The sequence below is a fragment of the Nothoprocta perdicaria genome, unplaced genomic scaffold, assembly GCF_003342845.1.
Source record: "Nothoprocta perdicaria isolate Ctin4 unplaced genomic scaffold, notPer1 scaffold_409, whole genome shotgun sequence".
Lineage (NCBI taxonomy): Eukaryota > Metazoa > Chordata > Aves > Tinamiformes > Tinamidae > Nothoprocta > Nothoprocta perdicaria.
In genome coordinates this window covers 295600-313592 of record NW_020455654.1, presented here as the reverse complement: position 1 = coordinate 313592, position 17993 = coordinate 295600, and the positions used below count along the sequence as shown (strand labels likewise).

The window sequence follows — 17993 nt, the reverse complement described above, 5'->3', positions numbered from 1 at the left end:
TGTCATAACTGACCTTGTATCTGGCAGGTATTAGAGTATGGACAAGAGGAAGGTGGCCAAGGGGGCAGGCAGTGCCGATGGCAGAACCCCTGAGAAGGAAACCAAACTGTTATTTCCGAACTGTTATGGTGGACCCAGTTAGCACTATTGACTTTGCAGAGCTGGTGGCTACGTTTCAAAGATACAGTAAACGGAATGGTCAATAGACATTATTTATACCTAGTCAGATACCAGATGTCTTTAAAAAAAAATTATCATCATCATTCTTGCCTCTTTCACTTGAGAGGTAATTAACTACAAGTCACAAAACAGTAACTCCTATTAATTCAGAAACTAGGGCAACTATACAAATCTTTCAAATCTTTTTTTTTTTTTTTTTTTTTTTTTTTTTTTTTTTGGTAAGGAAGGATACAAGCAAAACATACCCACACTACAGAACTACAGAACCTATAATCATATAAGATAACTTTCCATTATTTGGTTAATTACCATCTTGTCTAGTTGAAAACTTGACTGCTATAGTATATCATGTTGCCAGTCACACCATAACAGGTGCTATATTTGCTTCCTAGCTGCGAAATTTTGGAAATATTTGATCTTGGTCGAAAATAACAAAGGGCTGGGGAACAACCTGTAACATTTGTCTTCTTTCTTATGGCTTCTGAGAGAGATGTGGAACTAAAATGCTGATGAGGATATAGAGTGGACTGGTATTTGTTCATAAGAAACTGCTTAGTAATAATAATAAAAAAAAAGCTGAATGCATTGTATGTTATTTTTCATCATTTAAAATAACTGCCAGGGTAATAGAATATGAACTGGCTTTGTGGTTTTCAATACAATCAAACTAAACAGAGTGTAAAAAACATAGAAGTAGAAAAAAACCCAAAGAAATAGAATAGAATAGAAAAAACTTGAGAGAAAAACAATGCAAAATGCAAAATCTAGCTAATAACAAAAAGATGTTTAAATACTATGCTAAGCAGAGAGATATAACTATTCAATTGCACAGAGAGGCAGAAAATAGAAATATAATTTTACTGTGGTGTTGCTGTATTTATATATTTAAGTTATACAGTATATTAAAAATAGAAATAAAATCAGCATATTCAGATATTCATATCAAAGAAATTACAGGAAAGAATGTGGGGCAACATGTTTTTGTTTTCTTTAATAGTGTAAATAGTAAAGTCAGCTTATCCAGAGAGTGCTTTTTATAAATTCAGCAGCAACTGTTCACTCCAAAATGCTTCTTCCTTGAATATTCAAGGACATGAATAATCACAAAAGTGTGATAAACTCTTTCTACATTTCACTTCTTGAGAGGTAGTTTCAGGAATAATCTTAAAGACACCTTTTTTTTTACTTGAAAAAAAAATACAATCTCTGTTCAGCTGTTGATGTAATCAGAATATTCTTTTAAACTGTGGGAGTCCTAATCCTKCTGTATAATACTGATAAAGAATGGAGGGGAAGGGAGAAATAAGTTGTCACAAACCACKCCTCATTCATATCTGCCTCATTTTAACAGAGCTAATTTTGCTGAAATGAGTGATGGGAACCAAGGTACAATTTCTCTCCGGTTCCTCAAGTCTAGTGATGTCTTAGATCCAGGGACTGGCTACGTTTCTTTTCTAGACGACCAAGCATTTCAAATGTACATTTTCATTTTCTCTTGGCCTATATAAGGGAGATGTGGATTCTTCATTGCACTGTAGCTGTGAAGATTAAGTGCCACAGCACTTTTCAGTCATTTCCTTACCTTGTTTACACATGTCATGTCTCATATTGATCTTTTTGTTTTATATTTGTGATTTCTGAGAAGCTTCRGGCTGAAAAAGAAGTCACATGGATTCATTAATGGTAAGTCTGTTATTCAAATGTATGCAGATTATTTTTCTGGCAAACTTTTCCAGAAGGGGAATGAATCATGGGGTCCATCACACACTGGAGAATACATCTGGCACAGATGCTCACCATGCAGGACGGCAACCACTTGGCTTTGCACAGAGGTGCAAACATCTGGAGCTCTTTGAGCACAGGGGCACAACTTAAACATGCAGCATTTTATCTTTTCCATGATCCGTCATACACTGTGAGCAGTTACAGTCACAAACCACGGGGACACCACTGGACAGGAAGCTACAGTACTTTTAAAATGAGTGAAATATAACCAGAGCWTATGAAGTAAATCATTTGGATAAGTGTGTGAGGCACATACACCAGCAGTTTATTGGGTCCAAACTACAGTCATACACTGATGCAGTTCCTTGCAAAATGTAGGTTATAAGTCCACACAGAAAACTGCTGTTTCTCTTCAGGCTATTCAGAGAGGATATGATACAATAAGAAAAAATAAATAAATGGAAAAACATGTCAGCAGTGATGGAAGACACCCTATTGCCCTATCACATTTACTCTGCTTACATATGTTCCTGAATTAAGATAATCTGAGCAAAGATTCTCCTATAAGAATCAAAAATTAAGTGCAGGTACCCACTAATATTTGCAGTTTGGAATAGAATTGCATTGCTCCTTAACTTTGGAAGAATGAGCAATTTAAGAAAAATGGAGATTCTTCCTTTCTGATTGGATAGTTTTAAGCTATGTCAAAATCATCTCTTGTAGGACCACATAAAATGATTTAGTTCTTGAAGAATAACTGAATTACATAAATAAAAATTATATAAAAAATGTCTCAGTGCAATTTATGTGAAGTGAATTTTACAAGAACTGGTCTATTGTAGAAAAATTCAACTTATCTCTTCCTGATCCTTTTATTCTATCTAAACACAGAAATTTATGTCAGTTCAAAAAAAATCTATTACAGTTTCTCATAACTGAAACCATTATTTTCCCTCCATGATCCATCAGGTAAAAACAAGTGCAATAGATAGCTCTAGCAGAACCTTGAACATAAAAGGCCTCCAGAATAAAATAAGTTAAACCCATCTTACTGTGCACTATAACTTGAAATGATAACCTTGCTATTTAATTTAAATCAAGTCATAGCAAAGACTTCTGACAGTAATTGTTATCTATCATATAAATAAAATCATTATTAAATGGATTGGACTTGGAAAGGTATAGTTTTGCTTGTTGCATTGCCTGTAAGCAAACTGAATTCTATCAAGGTTTATTGCTCTTTGTCGCTTTCTTCCTCCAGCCTTTCCCAGTAATGAATCCCTTTSACTGTGAATATACAGAGAAGGAAACAACTGAGAACAAGTATTTAATTTTTCATATCACTTTTTATTTCCACTGCTTTGCTGATTCCATTCCATTGCAGATTTTTGTCTCCTTTGTTCAGAAGGGACAAGCCCAAGGAAAAAGAGATCCAAAATCAGAGCTCCATTAGAGTGGGATAGTTTAACTATTATACAAGGATTGGCTTTAGGGACAAGCAAAAATAAGGAGGTAAGTGCACAGATTTATGCCAGAACAAGAAACCACTGGCTCTTGCAACAACACCTGCAGTTTCAGCTGGCCTGTTGATAGTGGCAAAGGGATACTGCCAGGCACCAGGCTTTGTCCCAGCAGCTCTGTGCAAGAGACAATGAGCATCCTGCCCCACTACCTACCTGATGGTCTGACTGTCCTTACTGGGTGCTGGCTGCACTCCTCTGCCTTCTCCAGCGACTGGTACAACTTTGCCTAGGAGATGCCAAACATGTGGCTTCAACCCAGGGAGGATGGAGCAGCTGGAGTGAGAGCCAGATGTCCCAGCTGCTGAGGCTGGAGAGATATTTTGGTCATGGTGCTCCAAGAAGCCTTAGGGAGGATGTTGCCTCAAAGATGAAGACAAAATAATTCATTTGGTGTAGTGCTGAGAATGAGAGTCACAAAGGTGAATCACATTGTCACACAGGGAAGCTACTTGTCCCTTGTTCTGGGCCGGCATATACTCCAGGCAGGTCTGTACTCCCAGCAACCAGCTACTTTAACTCACACACTTCTACCTAAGAGGCTCATTTCTTCTGACTACCTTCACACTCAGCAGACAGAAGAAAAGTCCACTTGGATGATTAAAAGAAGAAATGTAATTTTGATACTTTGATTCAGCATCTAAAGGAGCTTCTATCTCTCTCTCTTTGGACTATAGGAATAACTAAGGAGATAAGACATCTATCCTGAACAAAATGGATAGCCTTTCTGGGTCCTACATGCTAGTTTAGGAACATGTTTCCTAGAACTACAGATACACTTTGATGTTTGCTTCCTWGAAATATAGATCCACTTTCTTCAGAATTATTGGTGTTACTTCAATGGAGGAGGCATTTAAGGGTACTGTACTGTCACATTTACTTCCACCAAAAGATAGGGACTGGACAGAGCAGTTTGGACCACGTGTGGTAATTTGGAATTGTGATTACTTTGCTATTTCCCTACTGCAGACTTCACTTTCTTGGCAATTCATTTTTGGAGAAAAAAAAACTTTTGTATTACACATTTTTTTAAATTTTTACTTCTTTAATTAGTATTGATTTTCTACTTAAATTGAGAAAATTGAAAAAAATCAACTTTTTATTTACAACATTCTTAATGTTTTCAGCTTGAAAAAATATCCTGGACAATATCCCGGAAAGTATTCTTGACATCAAGATTAAAAGTTTGACTCCGAGATCTTTCTACAAAGGAACAGTACTCTTATTGCTTAAAAGTATTCTTTAGAATTTGCTAACCTCATACTGTAATGACGCTGACATAGCTTCTAGCCAGAGAAGAGACACATGTATTACAGCACATGACTTTCCCTGGGAGCAAAGTTAATTCCAAGGGAGCAAAGTTAATTCCAAGTCAAGTTCCTTCAGAGACGATTCTTATCAGGATGGATTTGGCCAAAGTATTTAACCTCTCCTTTCAGAGCGGATAGTGACTCTCCAAAGTTTCATGGATATTATGACAGCTAATTAATTGTTGCTGTATTATGCTTTACAAATTTAATTAGTATAGTGAGTGCTACTAGGAAGAAACATTGTCCAGAAAATGAAGGTGAACAGAAACAGAATATGAGAAAATATAAGGGTAGTAAGACAAGCATAGTAAGATAGAGCAGAAAATAAGTAAGAAATTCAGTTCTGAGCTGTGCGTGGGGGGAAATAAAAGAAAGCGTGCTACCTTCCAAAATAGAGGAGGGAAAAAAGGAAATTAAAAATTAGAAGCAAGGCACTGAGATGAATGGCTTTGAAGTATAWGAAGAAAAGGAAATAATAAAAAACAGAAGCAATAAAAGTGATCCCAGCTTTAAAGGAATGAATCTTCATTTATTTACACCTTTTTCAGACCATATGTGTAGACACCACATATTACTGAAGAAAATGATAGCACACATATTCAGCCCACACTATGTGAACACAATACAGCTATTAATTCCTGGATTATGTTAAATAATTAACTGGTGATTCATAAGTAAATAAGTGAAACGTGGTTCTCTAAAGCCCACAATTGAGAATATAAAATTATCCCAATCATTTCCACTTTTAGCAGAACTGATACTTCAATTAAAGAACTGGAAAAAACTTCTAAGATCTGTAATCTTAAAGACAGAAGCAGAAGTACCTGGGCTCCATCTTCCCATGAAACAAAATAAACTGCATGATCTGTTATTTAAATCTACTTTATTAAAGTTACATCTGGAGAAGATGGAAGCATGAATTGCTAGCTCTGCAAAATACCCAGACCTGCCCAAGCGTTATGTTAGAGAAGTTTGGTAACTTGGCCAGCAGAGTGGGATGAAATTCAATCTAAGACGTGAAGGTAGTCTTGATTTCATTTAAAGATAGCTTTTCCCCCAACATTTCTCAACTTGATGAACTATAAAACAAATCCTTACACTCAGTGGAGAATAACCCATCTGTTCAATAACATTAGTTGATATTCAGCATTAAGAGTCTAATAATATTTGTATTCATTCTTGCGAGACAGATTCTTACAACCAAAAAACAAAATAACCCCTTTTTTTTACAACAAGAATATTTTATTTGCTTACACTGCAAAGGCAGATGTACTGAAGGTCTAAGCCAGGCAATCAATTTGTTTTTTTGTCATTGACATAGTCACAGGATTATTCTTTTCAGTAAGAAAACTCGCCAAGCACAGATCCTGCTGTGCACAGAGCAATCAGATTCCTTCATAAGAATAAACTGAAAGGAATTAAAAATTTAAGGAACAAAATGTAATTATTGCAATAAAGAAACTATGAAATTTTACAATGCTTGCTGAACAACATTCATTTTGTTTGTTCATTTTGGTGATCTGTTATTTAAAAATAAATAGAACTTATATTTTAGAAGCCCCACTTCTCTAGCCTTCTGATGCTTAGTCTTGCAAAACACTCATCACCAGCAAAAAATTTGAAACTTCTTTCAGTTTTGACACAGGCATGAAAATGTACCAAATTAGTTTCACCTAATAAGCTCTACATTTGAGGTTAAATTGATTTCACAGCAACTCTTCCAGTCAGGTTCACTCAGGGTTCATTTTATAACAGTATGTGTATCTGCATAGGATGAACCATCCACTTCAAAATAGTCTTCCAGCTGCCACTGCAAGGTTTCAAATGTGGGACGTTCCTTGGCCTCTGCCTTCCAGCACTGCAGCATGATATCGTAGAGCCGCTTTGGACAGTTGCTTGGTTGAGGAAGTCTGTATCCCTTATCCAGCATCTGGATCACCTGGTGTCCTGCCAAACCTGCAGGTGTTTTCAAGACAGAAGGAATTTATCAAAATATYTAGGGTCTACTTAGGCACACACAGGATTGCATGTCCCTGTCTCTGGTAGAGGTGGTCAACTCTTCGCCTATGAAGCACACATACATACAGGCAGAGCTGAGAACAATTCAGTGGAAATGAATTTCACCACTTGAAATCCACTACACCACTCGAGAGGCCCATTGAATGAGTTTGTCTCAGGAAGCGCTTTTCCACCATGCAGACTTCACCCAAATAATTCTGATATATGTTTCACTTAATCTGCTCCTTAGACCTTCTGCTCTCAGTGACTCTAAATTCTCCCAAGAAGATCTATCCCATTGCTAATTTTTTTTCACATTTAAAAAGTTTTCCCTGTCATCCATCCACAGCATCCACTGTGTTTTTTTTAAATTAATACAGCAATAATTGAGGTTCTGTTAAGATAATCAATGGAAAACACTTGATCTTCAGCATTTGAACCCTCACAGGGTACCAGAGCTTGAACTTTCAACTGTGATTTAGCATAACCTTTTCTCTTAACTGATTATTGAGATAATTGATTACTTCTTCAAGTGATATCAGCAAGTCAAACAACCTCGGCACAGGACATTGTCAACCATAAAGTTACATGTAAGTTGTGCCTTCACAAGCTATAACACTGAGTGCACTAACAGAAGCCCATAGAACCGTAGCATTTTATATAATTTATATTTGAAGCTTACCTACATATCTATATATAGGAATTGTGGGTAAGTATAAACCAAGTTAAAAATTGGTTTTATTTCTTCCAAATGATTTCACTGGAGGTGAGGGTGGGAATCAAAAAAGAAAAATTCTCTTTTTTCCTTCTATGTGAAATGAGGTCAGTTTGGGACCCTGTGAAATGTAGTTTATGGTAAATGTATCAGCTTTCAGGGCTGTATAGATGCAGCACAAGTTYCTTTGCATCAGTCCTTCCCTTGGGTTCTCCTCACAAGCACAAAGTCACAGTCAATCATTTAATTGCTATCTTGTGTTACTGGAGTCACAGTTCCCTGAACATTTTTCAGAGTGCCAGAAATACTAGTTATTAAAGTATGTAATCTACTTTTTTGAGGTTAATGAAATTTTATGGCTAATTCTGGTGATCCTTCTCATTATGAAGTGTTTTCACTGCTATAGTCAAATACAAAAGAGAGTGGAGAAATAGTCCTGTTCCTTTTTTTAAGATAGCTCCTTCCTGAAAAGGCACTCTGCACATTATATTCTGTCCTTCCATACTGCAGCAGTTGGCATCTTTGATCTGATGCCTAAGGGATATAGCCAGTTGGCTTAGGTGCCTGTGAAATGCAAGCTGATTCCAGCAAGACCAAACATGAATGATGTTCACTGGCTTTGGAGAGCTTCCAAGGAGCCGGAGGCAGCCAGAAGGTCTGACCTACTAAATGGGCCTCGTTTGGGCACCATTCGTTCCCTATTTACAGGTTTAACCCTTTGGCTGTAGTTCAACATTCAATTTTTTATTTCTCCTTTAAAGCAAAAAAAAGTAATTAGAAAGCATTATTTAGGCAAAAATACTCACCAGCATAGGGCATCTTCCCATAAGTGATTATTTCAAATAGTAGTATTCCAAACGACCATACGTCGGACTTAATGCTGAATTTATTGCAGTGGATTGCCTCAGGGGCTGTCCATTTCACTGGGAGTTTCGTTTCATGCTTAGCTTCATATATGTTTTCATTTTCTACCTGTCATGATTAAAACAAAGCAAACTTGAATTAGGATCTTGTTCAGTAAAACACGTAAGCCCCACATTAAGCTAGGCATGTGCTTAAACTTACCCTTTCATTCAGTCAATCACTTGCATTTAAGAGTATTAAAGTAGGCACTTAATGAAGTCTTTTGTTGAAATGGAATTTAYAGTTGAGGAACACTGCTGTTCATAAGATGCTTTTCCAAAGCATTTATCATTTCAAGTGAGCATATAGAGCTGGAATGGCTTGTGATTAATTATGACCTGCTACTGTGAATTCTGGATCTTGCATGAGGATTTCTGCCAGAAGTGGCAGTGTAAGCATCCTGCTGACACTAGAGACCAAATGCCTTCATGTCTGGTCTTCAATAAATGGAGAAGGCAAAAGCAAGAACTAAATGAATTTCAGAACCATTGTTTTGTGTGATTTATTGCAGAGCTGAAGGGCCATTGACTTTGCAACAATCACTTAAGCAAGTTTCAGGATCACAGAACAAACTCCAAGTGATTTAAATTAACATATTAGCTTACAGTGCTTCCAATTAATTCATGCTAAGTGAAGACGACAGACATACAGAAAAGGGAAAATCATTTACTTGCAACTTGACTTCCTTTACTCATATGCTCATGTCCTTAAAGCTTTATAGTACAGATATCTAAACTTGGGGAACATTTATTACGTCTCTGACTCCTAAATGTAGCTTAGTGAATACCATCCACACCTAGGCTTTTGTCAGGTTCACCACATGCAAAATTAGATAAATGTACAGGCATTTTGATTTGTTTTGATTTAAATGCAGAATGTGCTCTTTCCTAGCTATAATGTCCTTTCCTGCACTTTTGATTAGATCTTGTCTGTTGACTGTTGGTGTCTTGTACCTAGGTACTGATACACTTGCCATCTTGACCCCCTTCTCTGGGGGAGGGGAACAAGGAATAATAATAATTAACACTCTGTATTTTACTTCTCTTGCTTAACATTTTGGGATCTTGGTATATGATCACATTAATACTTCGGCTTAGAAGCCATAACATTCCTAAGAAAATCTGGTAAGACTGCTCTATGACAGAGTATTTTGGAAAAGTTCAATTTTAATRAGTAATGTCAAAACCAGTAAGTTATTACCTCTCCAAAGAGAATAGTAAGCACTGTAAGCATAGTTCATTTAAGATATATATTTTTCATGTTAAGAAAAAGTGCAATCTCATCTTAATGCATAAATATGAGAATGAAAATCAAGCAAAAAGCACATTCAAAATCTCTTGACGCCATTGTCTAGCCATTATTTTACACTTTGACATGTAGTAAATCCAAGTCTGTTATGAACATCAATTTGGGCTTCTTGTATAGAAAACAAACAAATCAAAAAGCCAAGGAAATTTCTTTTTTTCTCTGTTTTTCACTCTCAGTGCAGGAATATAATCAATAAAAACAATAATGAGACCTCACAAATTATAGACTGCATGTTGAAAACCATAAAATTCAGCAGCCAAATCTTCCCAGCTCTGATCAAATCCTTTTAAGGAGTAGGAAATTTCATTTCTAAACTGCAGCAATCCCAGGCATCATTACTGGGCATTTCATATCTTCAAACACAAAAGAAAAAAATACCTGCACAATGGCAAGGAGCTTGAAAGTGCATCAGATTTAAATGTCTGAGAGCTTACCTTATATTCTGTGGTTGCCTGTACAGGGGAGTAAGACCTTTTTATAACAGCAATCTGTATTCCCAGGCACCACAGAGGCAGTGAATAAGGAATAGAATAACTGTCAATAGACTCYTATATGCCTTCCTTTACAAACTCAGGAATATAATCCTTGCCATAATTCCTGCCGTCTGGCCATATGCCAGACACTGGCCCTGGGGGGGCAGTTTGTGCAGCAAAGGGTATGAGGCTACCAGGCTCCTTTCTCAATGTTTGAATGGGAAGTAAAGACTGGACTGCAGTCTAGGGAATGGCTCTGGCACAGGCCAGCTTCTAAACTTGCACTGGGGAATACAAGACCAGGGACACTGCAGGAGTTGAGGACATACCATTTGCTTAACACTACTAATTCAGATTTCACAGTTCATATTTAGCTGACCTATTTCCTCCCAGAGCTAAAATGGAGAAGTTCAAATTGCTGATTCATCTTCTCACAACCCACCTTAAAAACTCTTGCAAGCCCAAAATCTGCCACTTTGTAAACATTGTGGTCACCAACAAGGACATTCCTGGCTGCCAAGTCCCGATGAATATAGTTCTGGGATTCAAGGTAAGCCATCCCTGAAGACACCTGAGCAGCCATGTCTACTTGATGTGTCAGACAGATCTGGGAGCCTGCATCATCTGTTCAAAAGAAGACAAGGATAACATAACATCTGTGTTATTCAGCTATAAACAACACAGCATTCACTGGTCCAAATAGCCAACATACTTGAGAAGGCCAAGCAATGCAATAAGAAGAGCCCAATCAAATGCTAGCCATGGAGTAAATGACACTACATAGTCACACATCTAAGTTTTATTTCAATTGACTAACAGTGACTCTCCAAACTTGAATTAAAATGTAGATACGAAATTCAACAGTTGATATAGGTCTAGAAGAAGCTGTTGAAACATTACAAAGAAAATGGCATTTATCTACTGACAGCATTGTACTTTTTTTTTCCTTTTAACAAGAGCACAATGGGTTCCAAAATGTGATTAAGAACTAATGCCAGTACTCACTGGGTAGYGCCAAAGCAGATTGAAGAGGGAAAAGCACAAAATGAGCCTTGCTCCACATTCTCCAATGATTTTTACTAGGAAATAAACCATCTGCTGTCAAGTGTAACTCTCATTTTCACTTTCAAGTCCACTTGACTGCTTCATGCTGCTATCTCTGTTGCTGTTCCTCAATACTAAGACTCCTTGAGTTGCTTTCAAGCTGCCTGCTTCTTTGGTAGAATTTTCTGCAGCAACGTGCATGCCATTCACACCACTGTATGATCAGCAAGTCCCAGAAATAGAGACTTGGCAATCTCAGATAGGGTGTTTAGACAAAGCAGTAAAAGAACTTTGAGCAGAACAAGCTGCCTCCACAAATGAAGGAGCCTTAGGGCCATGAAAAACTGCAGCCATAAATAGTAAGACAGATAACAAAAAATGCAACTGGAGCATAACACATTAGAATTTACATTCAGGGTCTTTGTGACACTTTGGGGACAGCTGAACTCATCATAGCAAAGAATTCATACAGTTAGGTAATCCAAGTAAACCAAATCAGTGTTAAATTCAGCATCAGCCATCCTAATCCGGAGTTTGCAGCACTAAAGCGTAAGTGCCTGTCACAGCAGCCTCTAATTCTTAAAAAACTTCAACTCTCTATTTCAAAATCCTGCTTATACCTAAAACTTGTATTTGCTGCTGTATGCATTGACAGTTCTCCTTTCTCACTGACTATGGTCAATGCCCCTTAGTACCTCTGGGTTAAAGAAATAAATCATTTGTAGCTGGCAGCATTCTGCTGCTTATTTTGAATTGATTTGTATTGACGGTGTGTTAGCATTGTTTTGCATAGCTTCCTTCAGTTATGGCATTTTATCTGACCTAACCTTGCAATCACTCCTTATGAAGAGTGTGAAATTCTATTGTTTACCAATCTATTCTGCAATCTCCAGGCTTTGAATTTCCTGCTCATCTGAATGTTCTGAGATGAATAGGTAAGAAAAATGAATTTTAGATGTTTMAATTTGTCCTATGTATTGTCCTACTTCCTTTTCGAGGTTAAACTCATTGTCATGATTATCCAGCACTGAGATTATTTACTTCTAGTATTGACTCAGAAACTCTTTTCCTCCCTGCACACATCCTTGATAGCAGTCTTGACCTTTAAAAGAGAGATGGAGAAAAATCAAGCTATGTGACAAACTATGGCTTAACCATCAAGAAAATCCATCATCAGGGCACAGAACAATATAGTGCTCTGAAATTTTCCAGTCCTGATAACTGTCAGACATTCACTCTTCAGCTTGTGGAACAAAGATATAAGTCCATGAATGAAGCATATTTTGCATTAAATCAGAAGGTAACTAAAGACACAGAGTACCTATGAGAGAGCACATGGGTTTTGGAAAGTACTTTGTAAAGTAACCCAGAGCAGTGACCCAGAGTTAAAACCTKCCCCCGATGTGGCCTTGCCCAATGCTGCTTCATCTGCACAAGCTGAACTACCTCTTGGTGGCAGCAGACAAGGAACAGACACAAGCAGAAGTTCATCCAGCCTCAGGCTGTGCTTGAAGCCCATGCTCTGCTGTGCTGACCTCACACGTTTGCTCCAAACAGGAACCCGAGAGATAACACTGGCATGGCCAAAGGGTGATTCATAAGCCTTGCCTTTAATAACCTCTCTAGTCTAGTGCAAGAGGACACTCAGAGGCACTGTGTTRAAGAGAGCCACCTACTTAGGTCAAGTTGCAGCTGAAAGCTTGAGGTTTTTTTTCCCAAGTCAGGCTGAACAGCAACTCCTAGCACGAGGGCTGAGGCAGTGGGGAAGATCCGTGAATGCACGTCTGGCAGCCCAGGGTGTTTGGCCAGCAAACTGCACAAGTTCAAGCACAGCACTGCAACAGTGCTGCAGAAATTTCCAGACAAGAGCTACTTCCCATCTAGCTTGTTCAGAGCAGGGAATAGGAGCAAGAAATCTGCATTCGAGTTTGTTAGGTAAGTTTGTTTCTAATTGTTCTCTAGAGGGAAAACGACAACAAAACAGAAAAGTTGGTATAACTTTCACACTCAAAACCAGCCACTATTGATTAAATTACATAAGCTTGTTCGTTATCATATAAAGAAAATGCAGCATCACTCTGTCCTTTTTTTTACTAATACTATTTGACAAAACCATCTCCTTTATATGAAAAATGTATTACAGAAAAATGTTAAAGAAGGCTCAGGTCTGCACCTTGTTCTAATCAATCAATCACAGTATCTCACTTAGAAAAGACAGGAAAACATTGTCACTGACAGAAAAGACCAAAAAAAAAAAAAAAAAAAAAAAAAAAAAAAAAAAATTAAACAACGCATTCCCCTGCTGAGAACATTGCCTTGGTAATAATTCACCAGATTTCAAGACTGTGTCTCTGCTAGAGCAAGTCTCAAGTCTATCACAACTGATAAAAATATTCATACATTTATGACACTTTCATTCACATCCAATTATGAAGAAGGCTTCCCGTTTCATTTTTCTCATATTGGTGGCACCTCAGTAACTCTGTGCAGCTGTGTCCATCATGCAATATACCAAAGCACATCCTCAGTGCATGCAGGGAGGCCACATGCCCCTTGCTGCTACATCTTTCTGTTAGAATATGATAGTTGCCATGCACAAAGCATCACCTTGCAAGGTTTCTTTTGTTTGGTTGGTTGGTTGCTTGTTTAGCCAGGCATTTCTATGAGGGGATATTTGAACAAAATAATCCCTGGACTTTCCCTCTTTTCCAGGTTGCCATGTTGATCCTTAGTGTAAAYAGAATTAGCAGCCCTGTGCAAAAGTTTTCCTAGACTTTGAGGTGGCTGAATCTTAAGAATGTCTATCAGGCTATACATTGCCAATACAGATCCAGATGCAAGCCATCTAATTATGCTAATTGACAACAGTGACTTTTATCCACTGATATCTATATCCACCTCTGCCTCAACCTGTCTGTTCTGTTTGTCCCCATGCAAGGAGGGACACCACTAGGCTGCTCTCAACCGGCCACTTTACTGTTGTCTTGATGGCTGTCCAGACTGACTTTTCACTCTGACAGAGGACTACAGTGCCTTGGACCAGATCATTCTGCATTCACATCCTGCTTATGACAAGAGCAGCTGCTGTGGATAGGCTGGCAACTGATCTACATGTGGGCTGCAGCACTGAGGTGTCCCGGGCATTTCAGACTTTGTGCAAAAAGAGAGGCCAATTTTCACTTTTGTAATAGCTATGATTCATCCTGACTTTCTCAGAGCTTTTTCTCCCACACAATAAATGTTTTCATGCACAGCAATCATTTTCTTGATGTGCTGGGTTCCTTCAATCAGGCAAGTGTCACTCCGCACACAAAGTACTCAAAGATCAGAAGCTAAAGAAAATTTAAGTACTTCACTACTTTGGCCCTTAAATATCTAAAAAACTTTAGATGATTTGCTCAAGTTCCTTGTGCCTCTGGTCTTCACAGTTCCTAAAGGGGCTGTCCCTCTAATGGATATTTCTTTAGCTGTAATTGTCTCTGGAGTGAGCCTCCCTTAAAAAATGGTTTTGCAGCGAGGATGAGGGAAAGTGTGTGTTAGTGTAGATACTGTCTACARTATTTCACAGGGCTTTGCCTTATTGGTTGGAAGCGGAAAAGAAACTTTCCAAGGGAACCAGAGTAAACATTTTACCTTCAAAAGATCATTACAACATTACAGACATTTCARAGGCATTCACTAAACTCAAAATGGAGAACAGCATTAGGATCAGCATTTTCTCAATAGCTGCAAAGAATTTGAAGTGCAATCACTATGCTAGTCTGTTCCAGGCTGTACAACTTTATTTTTTAACTGTTATTTGCCTTCAAAAGAGTACTTTGAAGTCCTGCTGAGATAAGAGCCCTGATGTGAAAGGCAAGGGACAAACATACACGAAAGTGTTTCCCTGCCTGGTAATAGATTTCAAAGCTGTTAAGTGCATTTTGTGGAAGTGCTTGCATTGCATATCAAATATGATGATCTTCCTTTCTGTAGGCATATCTATTTATTCTGTGTGTGTAACTTCCTACCTACTAGTAGAAGGGGGCAGAAAAATGTGGGTCATTATGAGGCAAGAATCAAACTGCAAAAATGATTCTCTCCTACATCTTCTAAAATAATTTGGTATGTCAAAAATTCATAAGCCTGTTCTTTCTCCTATCCCATCCCCAGCAAATACAGCCACTTCTTCTATATTAAATCAGTGTTGTACTTTTATCTTTTATGTTAGTTCATCCAGTAAACCCAAAGCTGTGGCATCCCTTAAAATGAGTTTATAGTTGTTTGCTTACTTTGAAGATATTCTAGAAGACTTCCATATCTCATCAGCTCAGTAATAATAAAAATTGGATCCTCTAAAGTACAAACAGCATAAAGCTGTATTAGCTTTGGATGTCTCAAGTTCTTCATTATTTGCGCTTCTCTCAGAAAGTCCTTTGGATCCATTGAACCTGAAACAACAACATATAACAAAAGATAAGCTGAAGCTATTAAAGGTTTTCCTACCTACTTGGCAGCCTTAAGGGAATAACTGAGAGTATTTTTTGTCTCTGCAAGTACATTAGCATCTCAACTCTTAACGGTTCCCAGAGAAAACAGACAGTGAAGCTGAAAAAAACAAGTGAAATATGACATTGCATAGAAAACATGAGGCCCAGGCACCAGGTACGTGAAGTTTAAAAATGGTTTTCCCAAGGTTGAAAAAAATGAGGATAGAATTTTAGATGTAAAAAATACAGCAAAATAATATGTTACTCATTTCTGGTTAACAAAATGTCCAGAAACCAAATAAAAATACCTAGAAAATGAATATAAAACTTCTGACTGAAAAATAGTTCTACAATTAAAATTTGTGGCACTAGGTTTTTTTAGCATCCAAGATAAATGTCTGAAAGTACTGAAATCACTTTAGCATAGAAAGAGCATGTATGTGTACTTTTATATACATAAAAATGAACAAATATTTATATAATATATAACTTTATATTACAGGGCACAGGGAGCTAAAGCCTCTAGCAAAATAAGGATTAGAACTCATATATCCTGAATAGGATTGTTTTGAAAAAAACAGCAGAAGTAAAGAAGAAAAGCTTTCTCTGTGGATGATCTAGCAGCAATCAGATATCATCAGAGTTTTGATGAATGCAATTTTAATAATAAATTATACAGTATTTCTTTACACCATTTCAAAGTTGACATAGTCTGACTTGTTTTCACCATCAAAGTTTGCCTACAAGGAATCTTTCAGTTTAATCATACTACARGCTTCCTCCAAATTAATACCAATCCTATTTTTTTTTTAATTTATGAACTCTACTAATAAAGTGATACCAGTTGAAACAGTAATAATAAAAGAGGTACAAAGATCAGTAAGTACCTCTAGTATTCTTTAAAATATATGTATAAAATTCAGTTTTGCTTAATTAAGAAAATACTTTTACTTACATTTAAAAAAAAAGTTATTACTAGTATTTTATCTGAGGTTGGATTTTAACAATCAGACAAGTTAAAAAAAAAATCCGTATTACAAATCAATTAGCTAATACTTGTTCCAATAGTGGCAAAGACATTACATTTCTTTTAGGAAGTTTATATAAGAGAAATGTATATAACATATGTCATGTGAGATTTAAGCTAATATCTTTTATATTTTCTTTTTAGTTTGTAGCTAAATACTTGTGTTTTTAATGAAGTAGGTGCTTTTAGGTATAAGTGATAAGCATAGTACAAACAGCAGATGATTATAGGTAGAAATCAAGTTGCCAAAATATTCCTAGTTGACCTAAACCTTTGTTGTCACAAGTATGTTGTGCAAGACCCCAGTTCAAGAGTAAATTGATCACTACCAGAATAKAAGATGATTTTTTTTGAGGAGGCAGCCCTCAAAAAACACTGATAGTGACCTATAAGCAGCCCCTTTTCCCCTTTTCTTTGCCAGAAATCACCTCTTACATAACCTACTTAAAGCAGGCATATAATTATTTTTCTGGAAATTTTTTCTGGAAGAATTGAAGAAGCTTCATATTGTAAGAAAAACACTGATGACTTGAAGATGAGTTAGAGAGAAAGTTTAATTATTTCTATCTAATTTCCACTGGCCTAAGTGGTCCCTAAATAGTTCATAAGATGTTCTGGAGGAAAGTCTTTTTGCAAGTTTTGATAAACCTTCAGAAATGACCTCTAAGTTCAAAGTGCATTGAACTCTGTATAGTGAACTTCTGAACTGATAAAGGAACAACATTAAAAAGTACAAGTTCATTAATAATACAAGGGACCATTTGAGTAAAAACTGTTTATATTAATATGAGAATGAGTTGGGTATCTGATAGTGCTCAGGTAGCTTTCTGAGCATACAAGTTAACTTACAAGTCAGTGTTAGGTACTGAACCAAATGCAATAAAATAATTTCTTTGCTCATTTGCTTTGAAAATTGCCTGAATGCAAAACTGTTTAGACCTCATATACACCAAAGAGATAAAATATTCAAGAACTGAAGATACCATTAAAATATCCGATAACTGTACCAAGACAAAGTTTATTATGAGAACGCTGTCTCCTAAACAAACTGCTTTGGTGGTTTCCATGCGAAAGAGAGAAACTTGGGAGATRCTTTATAATATCATAATGACAAATGCATCTGTCAGCTTGAACAGACTGAAGGAATTTTCTTAGATAGGATTAATTGGTGATGATAGATGTCTACTTTATGTGCTGACACTTGGAGATGCAAGGCAAGCTAGACAACAGTTCCTAAAGAATCCATCACACTCAGCACAGGACGAAGTGCACCTCCCTGGTGCAGTAATTTCCACTTAAACAGTAAAAAAAAAAAAAAAAA

The 17993-nt window shown here is 37.0% G+C and overlaps 1 protein-coding gene across 1 annotated transcript in view; it reads right to left on the bottom strand.

Moving 5' to 3' along the window:
• Nucleotides 1–5826: 5826 nt before the first annotated feature.
• FRK (fyn related Src family tyrosine kinase) overlaps nucleotides 5827–17993 on the bottom strand; it is a 48247-nt gene continuing 36080 nt past the window's right edge. The window contains exons 5-8 of the mRNA XM_026045664.1: nucleotides 15448–15606; nucleotides 10575–10756; nucleotides 8255–8420; nucleotides 5827–6691 (exon numbers count right to left, since the gene is read on the bottom strand). Of these exons, the coding sequence (XP_025901449.1) occupies nucleotides 6477–6691; nucleotides 8255–8420; nucleotides 10575–10756; nucleotides 15448–15606 (722 nt within the window). The 3' untranslated portion in view covers nucleotides 5827–6476. The remainder of the gene's footprint in view (nucleotides 6692–8254; nucleotides 8421–10574; nucleotides 10757–15447; nucleotides 15607–17993) is intronic.